The sequence below is a fragment of the Suricata suricatta genome, chromosome 1 (assembly GCF_006229205.1).
Source record: "Suricata suricatta isolate VVHF042 chromosome 1, meerkat_22Aug2017_6uvM2_HiC, whole genome shotgun sequence".
Taxonomy (NCBI): Eukaryota; Metazoa; Chordata; class Mammalia; order Carnivora; family Herpestidae; genus Suricata; species Suricata suricatta.
In genome coordinates this window covers 115113977-115130692 of record NC_043700.1, presented here as the reverse complement: position 1 = coordinate 115130692, position 16716 = coordinate 115113977, and the positions used below count along the sequence as shown (strand labels likewise).

Here is a 16716-nt window from a genome sequence, read left to right as displayed (position 1 = left end):
CCAAGATACTTCTTTTGGAGATTACATTAGGCTCATGAATGAGGCGTACTTTCCAATGGACATTATATGGTAGGTAAAACAGTCTCCAAACCAGTATCTGTAAGAAACACTCGTTACTTATCATGTGGTTGAAAGGGAATTAATTCGCTTAATTATATTCTGTAAGCTTTTGAAAGAAGTCGGAAAAGAAACCTATTTAGTGTTCAAACTATATACTTTAAAAAATACTATTTTATTTATCCTCATGTATGAAAAAAGTTGGCTGTACTACCATGTTTACATACACGCCAATACTGGAAACAATTCAATAATGAATCACTTTTAAATTTTATAAAGAACACACAAACATTAAAACACTGATTGGTTATAGAAGGCAGAATGGAGAAAAAACATTAGCTATCATTTTCATTTTTGTTAAAGAGCAGCACCCTCTGAGAAGAATCAAATCGATTAGTAATATTCATCTATATTGCAAAATAATATATACATAGAAAAGTTAGTGATTGTACTGACTTTATTACTTTTACTGAGCCATTTTATCTTCCTCGCACTCAACATAAAGATATAAAACAATATAAAGAAAAATATGTCCTCATTATTATTCACAATAAAAAGGGTCTGCTTCATTCTGCAGGCCTGGGCATATTATATAGTAGGGAGCACTTAATGGCTCATGTGGATCAAAGAACCATTTTGATTCTGACCCACTGAATAGAATCTCATGCACATCTGGTGACTGGACTGACTCCATGGGAGCTGTGATGTACTGAACCATTTCTGTGGTATCCCCAGATCTCACTAAATTAAGAAAAGACCCTACACAAGAAAAGATAACAATCAAGCCTGTCCATAAATTGTATCTATAGGCTCTTTCTTTAGTGGAAGATGGAAAAGGGGACCTTTCTTGAGTATATGGATGCAAGTGTCATTTGAGTCTAAAGATTGCTGGATTGATATTGTGTCTGTTATAATGAGAGTATGGTGTACATCAAAACCACTGCCAGATTAAGAAACTTCCACAACTTGTCTCAATTCTTCGAATAATGGAGCAAGTTCCTTTTCTAGGCTGACAATGAGTCCTAAAACAGAGATTAAGAAAATTAGAACATCAGAAAAATGTTCCTGAAAGTCTTAGACTTAAATTTCCTGTCAAAATTTAGTTACTAAAAAGCAAACACGATCCAGTTTACTCCCCATAACTAAAGCAAAATACTGTAATTCTAAATGATCAAAACCCCATATTAAGAAGTTTATTTTCAGGGTGCCTGGGTGGCTCAGTTGGTTAGGAGGCCGACTTTGGCTCAAGTCATGATCTCACGGTTTGTGAATTCGAGCCTCACGTCAGGCTCTGTGATGACACCTCAGAGCCTGGAGCCTGTCTTCAGATTCTGTGTGTCTCCCTCCCTCTGCCCCTCCCCGACCCGTGCTCTGCCTCTCTCCGTCAAAAAAAAAAAAATGTTTAAAAAAGTCTAAAAAAAGTTTATTTTCATCATTATTAAAGTAAATAAAATTTTTATGTATTAGAGAAGATATAAAATGAATTATATGTACTGTAACTTTGTTAGAGTTTTGAAAGGAAAACTTTAATTTATACTTTACTATTTCAAAGTCTGTATGGATTCAGAAACGATACAAGATTTTTACTTTAAAAGCTACTTTTTTCCTGAACAAATTTTAATGAACTTTATCAAAATATAGGTAGATGGGCTGCTTCAACCTTGAGCAAAAAAATAACTAAAAGTTTATTTCATACATTTAGCAAGCTAAAGCATAAATGGGTAAGTCAAGTGAAAAAATGAAATTTAAAGACAAATGGAAGAAGGAGAAAACATACATTTCCATGTATGATGAATCTGGGAGACAAAGTAGTCTAGAAATTAGAATATCTAGCTTCTCCTTAATTTACAACAGTGAAAAACTATGTATCTTACACTGCTTGTTTTATGCTCAAAAATCTTCTATTTCGTAGAATATTAAAAATATTGGAGATTCTAGGGGTGCCTAGGTGGCTCAGTCAGTTGAGTATCTGACTCTTGGGTTTGGCTCAGGTCATGATCCCAGGGTTGTGGGATAGAGCCCTGCATTGGTGGAGCCTGCTTGAGATTCTCTCTCTTCCTCTCTCGGTGCCCCTCCCCCATGCACTCTCTCTAAAATAAAATTTACAAGAAAAAAAAAAATTAAAGCATTTGTGGGGCACCTGGGTGGCTCAGTCAGTTGAATATCCGACTTCAACTTGGGTCATGATCCTGCAATTCAGGGCCTGGAACCTATTTCACATTCTGTGTCTCCCCCTCTCTCTGCCCATCTCCTGTTGCGTGCGTACCTCTCTTTCTCTCTCTCTCAAAAATAAATATATATTAAAAATTTGTTTTAATAAAAAAATAAAAGCATCTGAGATTCTCAAAAAAATTGTTCTAGGGACTAAAATATGATTCTGTACAGTATCAAAATTTATAACTGAATACTTAGTACATGATGGTGATTTATCACAACTGAGGCTTAATATATGTAAAATATCGACACCACTACCATCCAAATACTTTATGAAGTGTTTTCATACATAGCATTTACAGCTTCAAAACAAAAGATTTAGAAATGGAAGAGACCTTGCAGATCCTCCAATCTTAACCTCTCATTTTAAGGATGAGGAAAGTAAAGACAGGCTTCAGTGACACAGCTGGTAATAGAACTTGCTCAAACAACTTGGGAAGAAAAAAACCAGAAAAAGAATGTGTAACAGCTCTAAAAAGTAGTCAAATCTAAAGGAGACCACACTAAAAAAATCCCACTTTGTCCAAAAATGAGTTAATAAATTACAGAATACAGTCATTATTTTATGGGTAAATGTCCAGTGAAGGCTAATGGATATAATGGGATTTTGATTTACTATAAAATGTATGTTCATCCTAGTCACGCACTTTAAATTCTCAATCACAATTAAATATGCTATGATTTCAGTCATATGTGGAAACAAAACAGATGAACAGAGGGGAAGGGAAGGAAAAATAATATAAAAACAGGGAGGGAGGCAAACTACGGGAGACTCTTAAATAAAGAAAATAAGCTGAGGGTGGATGAAGGGGACGTGGGTAGAGATGAGCTAAATGGGCAATGGGCATTAAGGAGGGCACTTGTTGGGATGAGCACAAAGTGTTACATATAAGTGATGAATCACAAAATTCCACTCCTGAAATAATTATTTCACTATATGTTAACTAACTTGGATTTCAATAAAATTAATGCATAAAGATCTACTAATAAAACTGGAATAGAAGTAAAGAAAACATATACTTACAAAAAAAAAATTCTTAATCACATTAATTTTGCCCACTGTTGTTCAAGATTTTGCGAACTCTAATAGATTGGTCTACATGGAACTCGTCCCTGACCATTTATTATGGGTTTTGTTTGGTTATCTTCACCGTTCATTCTCTTTTTGTTTTAAGCTGTTTTAATGTGAACAAGATGTTGCATTCAAGAGGTGAAGATAACATTTAATTTTCCTTTCTATCTTACAGAATTACCTACCCATACAATTTCTCATCTAGGTCTATGTCTGTGGGGTTAGAAAATGACCCAGTAAGACAGAGCATGTATCAGCTCCGTTACACAGCTAGAGGAAACAGAATTCAGACGAGTGACTTTTCGGGAGATCAAGGAACAGACAGTGGAGCTGGGCTGTGAATTCAGGTTTTCTGATTCTAAATCTCCTGTTCCTATCATATTAGACCGCTCAGATACGGTGTTCTAAGAAATTAAAAGCCACATATTAATTTAATTTAATACACACCTGTATTGGCATTGCTGCTGGCTATGAAACTCACCACCAAAGGTAAACGATTGAATTGAACCACCTAAAAAGAAAGTGAGATCTAAATTAAGACGTTATTCAGGGGGCACCTGGGTGGCTCAGTCAGTTATGCGTGCAGGTCATGGTTCGTGAGTTCAGGCCCCGTGTCAGCTCTCTGGTGTCAGCAAGGAACCTGGACCCAGCTCTCTCTCTCTGCCCCTTTTCCACTTATGCTCTCACTCTCAAACACAATTAAATGAATAAACTTAAAAAAAAAAAGATGTTATTCAAATGTGACATTTAATATTTTAAATGACCGATGTGTAAGATGCTATGTAACATCATGTAATATGAAAGAGCTGAAAATAAGTATTTCCATAAAACAGACCTACTGATGCTCTCCTAGAGATATTAATATTACTTGGTCTGCTAAGTTTTTAAAGAAGTGAGACTGTGTCATCCTCATCTATCTTTAAAAACCAAGCAGCATGTCAATTATTACAGAGCAGGGCTCCATAAATCTCTGACAATTAAATGGCTAAATAAAGTCAGTTTTTCTCATTCAAGTAGTAATACCATTAAGACTTTTCTGCTTCCTGTGTACCACTATTAATTTAAATTTAAATTAACTTTAAATCAACTATTCTTTAAAAAAAAAAAAAACTTAGTTTCTGGATGACTGCATGGCTCAGTCAGTTAAGCATCTGACTTCGTGAGTTCAAGCCCCACTTCAGGGGAGCCCTGCTTTTCTCACCACTTCTCTCTCTCTCTTTCTCTGTGCCCCTTATAGAATTCTCTCTGCCCTTTGCTCACTTGCGCCCTCTCTCAGAAAAAAACAAACAAAACCCAACCCCCCTTTAGCTTTACTGTAATCCTTAATGATGAAATTAAAGGTCAAAAGGGTTGGTCATCTTTGCTTAATACACATTAAAATACATTAACTTCTAAATAAAATGTCACAGGGCGCCTGGGTGGCTCAGTCGGTTAAGCGTCCGGCTTCGGCTCAGGTCATGATCGCACGTTCGTGTGTTTGAGCCTCGCGTTAGGCTCTGTGCTGACGGCTCGGAGCCTGGAGCCTGCTTCAGATTCTGTGTCTCCCTCTCTCTCTGCCCCTCCCCGCTCATGCTCTGCCTCTCTCTGTCTCAAAAATAAATAAAACACTAAAAAAAATAAAAAATAAAAAAAAAATTAAAAAAAATGTCACATGTGTAACAGCAGCACACGAATTATATCCTGGGAAACACTGCTCTAAAGCAGAAGATACTAATTTATTCCGAAGAAAATGTAGCTAGAGATAAGAGGTATGTAGCAACTAAATTCTTTTATAATAACCTCACATATTATATATATTCCAAATCAAATGAAGGAATTAGCAACAGTTAACAAATTTAAATAACTTCTCATTTGACTGTCAAGGAAAATTTTCTATCTGTCACAATAAAAAAAAAGTGTGTCATTTGAGAATTTCACATTTGTTAAGCCAAGGGCACCATCTACTGGAGGTAACAGTGACCGGACTTCCTTTTTTAGGGTAATGTACTTTACTAATAAAACTTTTATTACTTTCCCATATTAATTAATTCCTGATGTAAAGTGTATAAAGTTACTACAATTCAACATAAAGGCTGATGGCATCCATTTGAAAACTGAAATTTAGAGTAACATAAGCTATTCTATATAGAAGACATAACAACAGTCGAAAGCAGCAAGCCATTCAGTAACGATGAACCTACCTGGTAGGTGTTGTAGTAACAGATGATACTCTTATTTTTGGAAAGTCCAAGTTTGCTCCCTTGGTCTGTTGCCAGGGCAAAAGTAGATAAGAAACCAGGTCTCAAAGCATGCTCTGGAGCATTATCATTGGCCACTGGAAATACAAATGATTCAAATAAAAATTATGCAGTGGATAGAAGTTTACTGCACTTTTTTTTTTTAACAGAAATCAGTGAAAATACTGAGCCCAAGGGCTTTTATGCTTCACAATACTGAAAATCCTATCACTAATTGGGTCTTACCAATTTAGCTGAGATAAATTTCTCAATCAGAAACTAAATGATCAATAGCTAAAGCAAAAAATTCTGATTTTTACAATTTTTTTAAATACTAAATATCTATATTTTCTTAATTTCTACTCTAAAACACAGATTAACCAGTATGTTTATTAATAAACTGAATATTCTGGTTAACCAAGAGCCAAGCTAGAATAGTGAAAAGGGTTCAGAAAAATCTTTGCTTTCATAAAACCCAGAGCAGTATCACTCATAGATATTGATAATTTTGCAGGTGGTCATTGGTTTTAAGTTTCCTTCACTCATTTAAAGGCCTGAAGTCAGCTGTGCCAGTAAGTGCAGAATTTAAGGCTTTACCACAGAGACCCTAAGAGAGAACACGAGAGATGGAAAATCTGTGATTATTTTGACTTTGTTTAAAACTCTCACTGCAGAACCGAGTACAGGAAAAAGGCGGGTGCCTTACTTGGCCATGGCCCCCATGCTTTATGGTGGGTTAGAAAGCACACTGACCCACACATCAGAAAATAACGGGTTCTAGTATCTTCTCTGGCTCATGTGCAACTTTGTACTTGACCATCTTTGTTTACTAAGGAACCAAATTAGATGAGTTTTAAAATTCCTTTTAAAGTCTAAAATTATCTGACATACATAATAACCTCAGGTGGAATATAAATTGTAAACAGAATGTACAGAACATTATTTAAAAAATTCTTTTTTTTTTTTTTTTTTGGTTATCAAGCTCTTCCTTACGTGAAAAAGTCTTGTCAGTCTGGTTAACTAAAGTAATTGTGGGGGTGCCTGGGTGGCTCAGTCGGTTGAGCACCTGGCTTCAGCTCAGGTCATGATCTCGCGGTTCGAGCCCCATGTCAGGCTCTGTGTTGACAGCTCAGAGCCTGGAGCCGTTTCAGATTCTGTGTCTCTCTCTCTCTCTCTCTGACCCTTCCCTGCTCACGCTCTCTCTCTCTCTCAAAAATAAATAAAACATTAAATTAAAAAAATAATAATAATAAAGTTAAAAGTTTAAAAAATCTTGTTCCAGTAAAAAAGCAGAAAATCCACAACGATTAAACAAAACAATCCACATATGTTGATTCAAATGTATGAAGTTTATCACAAAACTGATTAAAAAGTGTTGGGGGTGTGTGCATATCCAGCTGCATATGTGCCCCATCTCAGCACTTACATTTACCAATGGTTTACATTATGCCACAAATGTCTCCAAGGAAAAACCAGACTTGTGAGCAATCCATGCTTAAACTCTGGATGGTAACACAAGATATTCAACACATAGCGAAGTTGGTTGAAACAGCTTTCATATGCTTGCTTCTGCATTACTGAGACATAAATACATTTTTACTCAAAGCAAACGTGACACTGGTGTGCAGGTGCGCAGTTTTACCTTTAATAACAGGCACTCCATCTCTATCCGACACAACGATAGCATGGAGCCCTTCAACGCTAGAAACAAAAAAAGAATTAAAATATTATGAAGCATTTCATTTTCTCGAAATATGTACCTTAAAGTCATAACAGGGATTTTCATATATATTTCTAAAAAACTATGTAAACTCAGTTATTGACCTCATAAGCACCTATATGTCTGAATAAGAAGAGTATTGAAATCAAATAAATTACTGACATGCTTATAACCTTAAAACTGTATGTAATTTACTGATAAAGATCTAAAACAAGGTAACTCCATTAAAATTGCTAATGATCCTTCCATTGTTTATGAATGTCTGACAAGTTTATCAGCAGGAGCAGCTACAGTGACAAAAAGACTTCTCTTTCCCTCACTCAATATCAAGTGCCTGGTATTTGCAGCACTTGATTTATTTAAGGAAAGAGTCATGACTTTCACAAAGCCTACAATCTAGGAGGGAAGCTACCAATCGAACAATCTCATCCTAACAAATGTAAAACTACAGTGGTATCAAGCGCCATTAAGATTATCTGTGGGGGTAGGAGAGTCTGTAACAGGTGGGTTCATGAGACAAGTGGGTCAGGGAAGGCTCCCTGGAGGCAGTGATGACTAAGCTGAGATGTAAGATGTCAAGAGATGAGGGGCAGAAAGCTCACTCTAGGCTGAAGGAACAGAATGGAAACGAAGGTCACACAGAAATCTTTTCAGCAGTAAGACATATGGTCAAGACTATAACCATGAAGTCCAGTCTAGGCTGTCCTACATTTACTATTTATGCTACGTAGGGCCAGTTATGACACCTCTGTGAACCTCCATTAACAATATGAAAATGGGGAAAACTACACTTATTTGGCTATTATTAAATGTAATAAAAACAATGCATGTGGAAGCTAGGACATAGATAACATTCAAAAATACTAATTATTACTAATTAACATCAGTATCATTTGTGCACACCGACAGTTTATTACTGTAGTTTAAGTACTAAGTCATTAGAGAACTCCTGGAGCACAAAACTAAAGTATTAAAAATTAGAATGGGAAAACACTCTCCAGCTCTCAGCCCTACACCTATCTTCTATTACCTGAAGACTGCTACTTAGAATTGTTCAGCGCTCCTACCGCAATCCACATGATCCATTCTTTATTGTGTTAACCTTAATGTTTTAACTCAGAAATTAGAAATATTCATATTAGAATACTGAAATTAAAGTTTATTTTTTTAATGTTTATTTTTGATAGAGAGTGCGAGAGAGTGCACAAGTGGGGGAGGGCAGATGCAGAATCTGAAGCAAGGTCCAGGCTCTGAGTCGTTCAGACGGAGCCTGACATGGAGCTCAAACTCACAAATGGTGAGATCATGACGTGAGCCGAGGTCAGGTGCTTAACCAACTGATACACCCAGGCGCCCCTGAAATTAATTTTAAAGATCCCACTGGCAAAAACTTTTAAGTCAGATAAATGTTATTAAAATTTGAGAAAATGTTATAAACACCATTTATGAACCTCATGTTAAAAACAGAAATGATGAAATAACTGTGCATAAATATTTTCTGGTATTATTTTTTTATTATCATTCAATCCTCAAATTATCTATGGATTAAAATGTGTTCTATAAACAACGTATAAAACAAATTCTTCTTAGTTAAAAACTAAGTTATAGAAAAACATATTCCACAGATACCTGCACACACAGAAACTACTTTGTATACTTTTCAATAGCAGCACGACTTGAAATAGGAAAAGGTCAGAAACCTGTCCTCAAGAAGGACACACTGTGACACACATACACACTGGAGTACTCTGCAGCCATTCCAAACAAAGAAACTGCTCTTTATATGCTCTGGGACTGATCTCAAAGGTATACTGTTAAAGGAAGACAGTTTTGAACAGTGTATCCAAGAAGCAACAAATTATGTAATAACAAGTGTAGGCACCTGTAAATACATGTTTGCAATTGATGGAATGTTTGTGTCACCCTCAAAATTCCTATGTTGATACTCTATTCGCAGTGTGATGGTATTTGGAGATCAGGCTTTTGGGAGGAAATCAGGCCACGGAGGTGGAGCCCTCACCGATGGGAAGGGTGCCCTTACTGAAGGCTGGAGAGCTGGCTTGTCCTTCTACCATATGAAGATATGGGAAGCCTGCAGTCGTCCCTCAGGAAAGGGCCTGCACGAGAATCCAACCGTGCTGGCACCTTAATCATGGCCTTCCAGGCTCCAGAATTGTGAGAAGTAAATTTCAGTTATTTACAGGAAATCCAATCTATGTGGTATTGTTATAACAGCCTCAACTAAGATCTAGGGGTGTCTGTGTAAATACATGGGCTTCTATGTATGTTTGTGTGCAGGTGCATAAAATATCTTTGAAGGTGATGGGTGCCTCTGAGAGGGTAACTGTGTAGCTGGGGGGCAGGTACAGGAAACATCTATGTCCTCCAATTAACTTTTGAATCCTGAACTTCATGAATGTACTGTCTACTCAAAAAATAAGCAAATTAAAAGCAGGTGAAGAGTACCACAAAAGATGTTTAGAAATGTCTGTGTTATCATAGGTAGTTTCTTTTTTTTTTTCTTAAATATTCATTTATTTTTGAGAGAGAGAGTTCGAGCACGCATGAGTGGGGGAGGGCCAGAGGGTCTGCAGCGGACTCTGCCCTGATAGCAGAGAGCCCAACGGGGGCTCGAGCCATGAGATCATGACCTGAGCCAAAGTCCAGCGCTCAACTGACTGAGCCACCCGGGCGCCCCCTCACAGGTGGTTTCTTTTCTCTTATCTTCAAGGTAATTACTTAAATGCCAACTAATGCAACAAGAGAGGAAGTAGAAATAAAAAGACTTTCTTTTTAATGGATTTTAAATGCCCAACAAAGTAGGAAATTCCTCACATACTTAAAATACACAAAGAAATCAGGTTACAAATATAAAAGTGTTTCCAATTGTACACACAGTGAACAAAGAGTAACATGAATGGATTTCACTAATAGCTGAAAATAAGTATGCATTAATAGGCACACTACACCTCTAGAAGGAATTGTGAAATATTCTGCAGACATCTAAACCTTAAACTTAATAAAACATTTTTACTACAAAAAAGCAAATGTTGAGTTAGTAATCAAACACCATACTTTGTTTTATTCATGTAATAATGACACATTTGGTTATTTTAAAACACAAAAAGTTGTGATTATTATAAACCCTGAGCCTGCTTTGAGTCACAATTAGGCTTTTAAAATACGAATTCAAGAATTATATTTAGGAGGGAATTTAAAAATGAACAAAAACGTATTCCATTAACTGACTTGGCGAAACTGACTCTGGTCATTATGGGGACAAAACAAAACACATGGTCCCAATCCCTTTTCTTCCACTATAGAAAGATTTTCATTAGACTTTTACAAATACCCTTTTTGCAAATATCCGCTATGCCTCTGCTCCTATATTTTGTTGCCAGCATGGTATTTCCCCTCAACCCCACAGGTCAATTTCAGCATATGCTGAACTTCCAACTAAGGAGATACAAATAAGAACAGAAAGCCATTATTTTGTCTGGTTTCAGTATGGACACATTTCAGTTACCACAGCTGAATTAACTAACGCTACACCCCAGGTCAAATTTCAGAGAGTATAGTCTATTTACTGAATAATTGCATAGAGTACAAACCTCACTAACTCTTCCCACAAATCACTATGTGAATAACTTTGTAAATAACAGATGCACATTACATCAGGAACCAGTCACATCACTGCTTTCAGAGTGTGCTGCTGATCGGTCACTGAGCATCTGTCACTCAGTGTATGCAGAGAGTAAAGCATGGAGTTTTGTTATCCCCTGTGTCTTCAAGAAATAAAGCATGTGACCTTAAAAAGAAAAAGGGGTGCCTGGTTGGCTCAGCTGATTAAGTGTCCAACTCTGGGTTTTGGCTCAGGTCATGATCTCACGGTTCGTGGGTTCAAGCCCCATGTGGGCTTGTGCTGTGCGGACAGCTGGGAGCTTGGAGCCTGTTTCAGATTCTGTGTTTCTCTCTCTGCCCCTCTCCCACTCTTTCTGTCTCTCAAAATAAAGAAACTTAAAAAAATTGTTTTTTCAATTAAAAAAAAAGAACTGAGATAGGGAACTGGCTAATAAAGGCGAAATACAGCAAAGGAAGGAAAAGTCACAATGCTGGCAGTAAAATTCAAATAGAAAGCACACAGTTCTAGAAGAAATAACTGGCTGAAGGAATGTTGCCACTTTCACTCTGGTGTGCAAGATGTGCAGCCAGAGGAACTTTGTGAAAGTGCACTTACTGACATAAATTAGGAAAGTGGGGGTGATGAAAACCATGAAACCATCCCAGAGGAAGTGACACTGGCAAAAACCTTTGCACAGCATTAACAGTACAAAGGACAAAACTGTTGGAAGCTGATCCAAACTTAGAAAGGAGTGTGACAATTTGCCAAGGTACAGAAAAGGTGCCTGCTCCTTATTTTAAGGTTATACCTTTCATATATGTTAAGGTTTACACAAAGAAGTAAGCACTGTTCCGGGGCGGGGGCCGGGGGGTGCCTGGGTGGCTCAGTCAGTTAAGCATCCGACTCTTGGCTTTGGCTCAGGTCATGATCTCGAGGCTCTGTGGCTTGAGTCCCACATCAGGCTCTGCACTGACTGAGTGGAGCCTGCTTGGGATTCTCTCTACCACCCTCTCTCTGCCCCTCCCCTACCTGTGCTGTCTCTGTGTCTCTCAAAATAAATTAAAAAAAAAAACAAAAAAACCCAACCACTATTCAAACTGAGTAAACAAACACTCAAATACTCAGTTTTTCTACTGTTTTTAAATTACAGTGCATTAAACAAGTATCCGTTTTTGCATTTGTTTCCATTCCCTCAAATATAATCAACAATGAGAGGTTTTAATGTTCTGACAAAATTTTTTAAAGATCACAAAACAACTGTCATTTTTCCTAGATCGGTAAGATTGCTTTGGACAGTGTCAGCTCGTATGGTCATTTTTATGGCCCTGCACGACTGTGCAAGGCTAGGACTGTCGGCTAATCATTACGCTGAGAACAGAATCTGCGCCTGTCCGTCTAGTGTGTGAGTTCTACAGGGAAGAGAGTAAAAGCGAACTTAAGTACTACATTAACATGAACTCAATGGTAGCAATGACTTAACACTTCAATAGTGTTTTCTTCCTGGATACAGAAAAATATACATCAATCAGACTCACAAGATAGTATCATTAATTTCACTAGTCTGTCACGAGTCTGTAATCACAGTAAAGGCACAACAGACAAATCACAACAAACAATTCAGGCAAAAATCCAAACAAGAGGTTGGTTTTTTTTTTTTGGTTTTTGTTTTGTTTTTTTATCTACCGACAGAAATAACAAACTGGCATCTAAAACTTTTTAAATTCAAACATTTGGAGAATAAAGAAAGAAGTAACAAAAGGATCTTACCATGTATTCTGCTACATTACACCTCAAAAGTTATTTAATTATTCTGGAATGTGAAAAATCGGTGTCTCAAGTTACATTCTTCTCTCTCATGTCCTTAGGTATCATTTTACACTAAACTAAATGTGAATTTTAATTAAACTAAAGTGACAACATCCTTTTTGAATCACAAAAATATCTAAAAGGAAGTTTTCTGGTCTCAGCACAAAGCCTACCTGATAACAGTACATCAAATGGACAGGGTGCAGGCAAAAGAAAGCCTGTGACTTTTCCAAGTATGAATTGCTGCCTACGTCTAGCATTTTTGGGGTTATGCAGACTCAGCAATTAGGTCTTAAAAGTGATACTAAAGGAAAGGCAAATTCTTAGGGTGTTTTTCCCCTTAAAATTGCTCTAATTACTTCAAAGCATAATCCATTAAACTGCTAGAAAGAACTCTAAAGTGGCAAGAAATCGGAGTTCTAGCCCTCTGGCATTCTCTAGCTATTTAACCTCCGAAAGTCACATTAACTTCTCTAGGCCTCATGGTACTTATCTGCAAATTCAAAGGACATTTCTGTGCCACCTAGTATTAACTATTTAAAATGGTAAAGAATAGCATAATAGACCCAAACTATTAGTCTAAAATAAACAAAATCCTACATAAAATCAATACATATTATGCAGAATTAATATAATAACAGATTAGTAATTTTTTACCTTGGTAATTTTTTATACAGGAATCGCTTCAGGTCCTGAAAGAGAATATAAAAAATATTATAATAATGTGCCTGGTACTGGCCTATCCACATTTCAGGTACTTTAAGTCCTCATTCACAATCCTTCTTCCTTGTGTGTTTTTTTCTTTCTTTCTGATTTTGATACTAGTTCTAGGAGTTGGAACAAGTTACCTAACCTTTTTCTCTAAGCTCCAGTTTCACTATTTGTTGAGAAGGGGTAATCATGGAACCTATGTCATAAGACTATTAAAATTTATTGAGAGATGCATGTAAATTTATAAGCATATCTCTAAAAATACACACAGAGTAAATACACATTACCTGTAAAACTGGATCACACTTCTCACACTGTTTTGCATCCTGTTGCTATTGTCATGTTCACTTGAAAATATAAACATCTTTCCATGTCCACAGATAAACTTTCTAACATCACTTTAACAATCCTGGGTAAATTAAACTGATAAGAATAGATACTACGCTTGATTTTGGCCTCAGTTCCTTTTCGTGCGTAAATATAAATGACAACGTGTGTCAAATGTTAAGCATGGAACATAACTAGGACTAAAGAAATATTAAACTGATAAGAACAGATACTACACTTGATCTTAGCCAAAAAACCGAGAAGCGATTAGGACTAAAGAAATAAAAGACTATTGTAGTTCCTCTCCTTACATTCTCTCACCTGGGGAATTTCACTGACAATCCAGGTATCAGTTATGAGGTCCCCATAGGTAAATCAGGTAACTTGTTTTGAACCTCTAATCCCTACTATTCCCCAAGCCTGAATGTTCATTTTATTTCACGTTATCACCATCATCTGACCTCTGCTCTTATCTTAAACACACACACTAAAACTCAATTCATGTTTCATATGAAATCCAGATTTCCTCAATCTTGTTGTTTCCACTAATGGCACTACCATCCCTCGAAACACAGAATAATATTTAACCCTAACCTCACCTCATCACTTCTAAATGATTTGTGAACCCAAATGTTTTAAAATGATCTTAGAGTGCCAGGGTGGCTCAGTCAGTTAAGCATCTGACTCTTGATTTCGGCTCAGGTCACAATCTCATGGTTCATAGGTTCAAGCCCTGGGTCTGGCTCTGTGCTGACAGCTCAGAACTTGGAGTCTGTTTCAGATTCTGTCTCCCCTTCTCTCTCTCTGCCCCTCTCTTGCTCACACTGTCTGTCTCTCAAGAAAAAAATCAATGTTTAAAAAATTTTTTCAAAATATATGTATTTATAGTCTACACCATATTTTATATATCCTCAGTCCCAGCAAAAGTGGACTACTCACATCTCCTCCACAAACATCTTTCTCTCTTCTATCTCTCACACTCTGCTTACGCTATTCATTCTCGATCAATCTTTCTTAAAAAAAAAAAACCCTGCTTCTCATTATTTAGAGCTAATCTCAACCAAATACTTCAAATACGCTTTCCTGATAAACACAAATGTAATCCCTCTCTCCTTTGAATTTTCACACAATAATGTATATATGCTAATAATCACTTGCCCTTTTTTTAATTTTAAAAACCCTTAAAAATTATACCACAATCATCTTTATTTCACGCCCAGCCCTTATCACAACAACCTCTGCAAGGCAATGCTCAAATCACACAGTGATTTGAGTATGTCTGAAGAATTAGGTCTCAAAAACATGATGGAAGACACTCAAAAATGGAGTGATAAAGGCAAAGTCCCTAAATATCGAAACCTATAATCTTGCGACCTAAAAAGAAAAATCACATTCATAATAATGTTGAATGATCATTCAACTCTGGAGTCAGGCTGCCTGGGTTGGTATCTAGGCTCTAAAACTTACCAGCCGTGTAACCTGGGGCAAGTTACTTTTATCTGTCTCTGTCTTAGCATCCTCCTCTAAAACCCAAGGATAGTAATAGTGCCTACTTCATAAAAGTTGTTGGAAAAATTAAATGAGTATACGTTCAATGTTTAGAAGAATGCCCAGCATGAATGTAAGTAAAAACAGGATGTAAATTACAGACATAAACAGTAGTAGTAGTACTAACTCCCCGTTGTTTCTAATAACTAGTACAATTAAGTTTCCTAAACTTAGAATCTGGGTTCTAGGGCTGTGCTAAAGAGGTACCAGAAATCATCTCGAATTGCTCCAATGAATCTAGAGAGACATCATGACCACTTACGGGGACGGGTGTGTGTGTGTAGACTCAAAGGAGCAAAACATTTACAAATTGAGATGGTATTCCGAGCCTTTCTTATGCCCGCAGGATCGGGGAGTGGGAAGAATACAACTTCCTCAACCTCAGACACCTGAGTGTCCTCCACCCCGATTGTGGGCAGAAACTCAGCACCCCCCGCCCCCAAATCTCCCCCAAGTCTATTCATATTAGTTACTCACTCCAGAGTCTAAAGAAAATATCTGGGGCGGGGTGGGATGCTGAAAGGATACGTTTCTACCTGGGAAGCTTTACTCTCCCCACCCAGCAGGTCTCCACCAAACTCCCCACCCTCCCCTTCCTCTTGTGTGGAAACTCACATCCGCCATGATGAACCCCTTTCTCCCGCAGGATCAATCTCCACTCCTGGAAGAGAAACTCCTGGTGATTCTCCCCTCAAGACTTCTTCCCACCTCCAACCTGATTAGCGGGGTCAACTCTCATCAAATCCAGGCAAGAATTCCCGGCTCCAGGACCCGCACCAGGCAAGCTGAGCTAAGTCGGGAGTTCCCAAATACCCAGGCGGCAGCCGGGATGCCCTACCTCAGCCCACACCACCCTCTGCCCGCCAAGATCTAGGCCCAAAGCAACGGGAGAGAGGAGTCCTCTCCTTCCCAGGCGTCACGCCGCCCGCGCCACCTGCGGGCCCGGGCTGAATAACGAGCAAAGCGGCTCGAGTTACCTGGTTTTCTGGGTTGCCGTGTTCTCTCAGCTGTAAATTCAGGGACAGCTCCAAAATCAGTCTCCTCCAAAAGCCGTCGTCACATGATTTGTGACCTCCTCCGTGCTCCAGGAAGCACTTACTACGCCTCCGAGGCCCGATGACACGAGATTTCCGGGGAGGCACGGAGGCCTTGGATCGCGCCGCCGCGTTTTGCATCCGACCCAGTCGGCCCCTCCCCGCGCCTCTCCACCCGGGTCTGCGCGCTGCTCCCTGCGCCTGCGCAGCGCAGAGGGCCGTCGGGACCCGGGCTGGAGGAGAAGGCATCCGAACCAGACGGTTCGGCACTAAAAGTCCCCCGGAAAAATGTGGGCGAGGGAATATTGTTGTATGATACATAAATTTATGTAGTTTCTCAAGGCCTGTTATCTTAAAACCTTTTCTTGTAGGTGAAAAAATTTGAAGGG

General features: G+C 38.1%; 1 protein-coding gene and 1 pseudogene across 2 annotated transcripts; both read right to left on the bottom strand.

Moving 5' to 3' along the window:
* Nucleotides 1-213: 213 nt before the first annotated feature.
* Nucleotides 214-16476, bottom strand: LAMTOR3 (late endosomal/lysosomal adaptor, MAPK and MTOR activator 3). Of its 2 annotated transcripts, XM_029942749.1 has the most exons (7): nucleotides 16271-16363; nucleotides 15909-15954; nucleotides 13365-13399; nucleotides 7202-7260; nucleotides 5524-5657; nucleotides 3791-3854; nucleotides 214-1079 (listed from the first exon to the last, which is right to left on the bottom strand). In XM_029942749.1, the coding sequence occupies exons 2-7, from the start codon at nucleotides 15915-15917 to the stop codon at nucleotides 1006-1008; spliced, it is 375 nt and encodes a 124-aa protein (XP_029798609.1). In that variant the 5' UTR covers nucleotides 15918-15954; nucleotides 16271-16363; the 3' UTR covers nucleotides 214-1005. The 2 variants fall into 2 exon arrangements, with proteins under 2 accessions (XP_029798609.1, XP_029798603.1); XM_029942743.1 differs by lacking the exon at nucleotides 15909-15954 and having other exon boundaries at nucleotides 16271-16476.
* Nucleotides 13884-14013, bottom strand: LOC115302780 (annotated as a pseudogene).
* Nucleotides 16477-16716: the final 240 nt, after the last annotated feature.

What these genes read in the sequence shown, in the direction of transcription:
- LAMTOR3 (XM_029942743.1), bottom strand. Translation starts at nt 16,468, where the DNA reads ATGCAAAACGCGGCGGCGCGATCCAAGGCCTCCGTGCCTCCCCGGAAA. An exon ending in CTGTATAAAAAATTACCAAG is followed by an intron (nt 7,261 to 13,364) that starts GTAAAAAATTAC and finishes TTTTGTTTCTAG; the next exon opens with CGTTGAAGGGCTCCATGCTA. An exon ending in TGGAGTGCCTGTTATTAAAG is followed by an intron (nt 5,658 to 7,201) that starts GTAAAACTGCGC and finishes TTGTATTTCCAG; the next exon opens with TGGCCAATGATAATGCTCCA.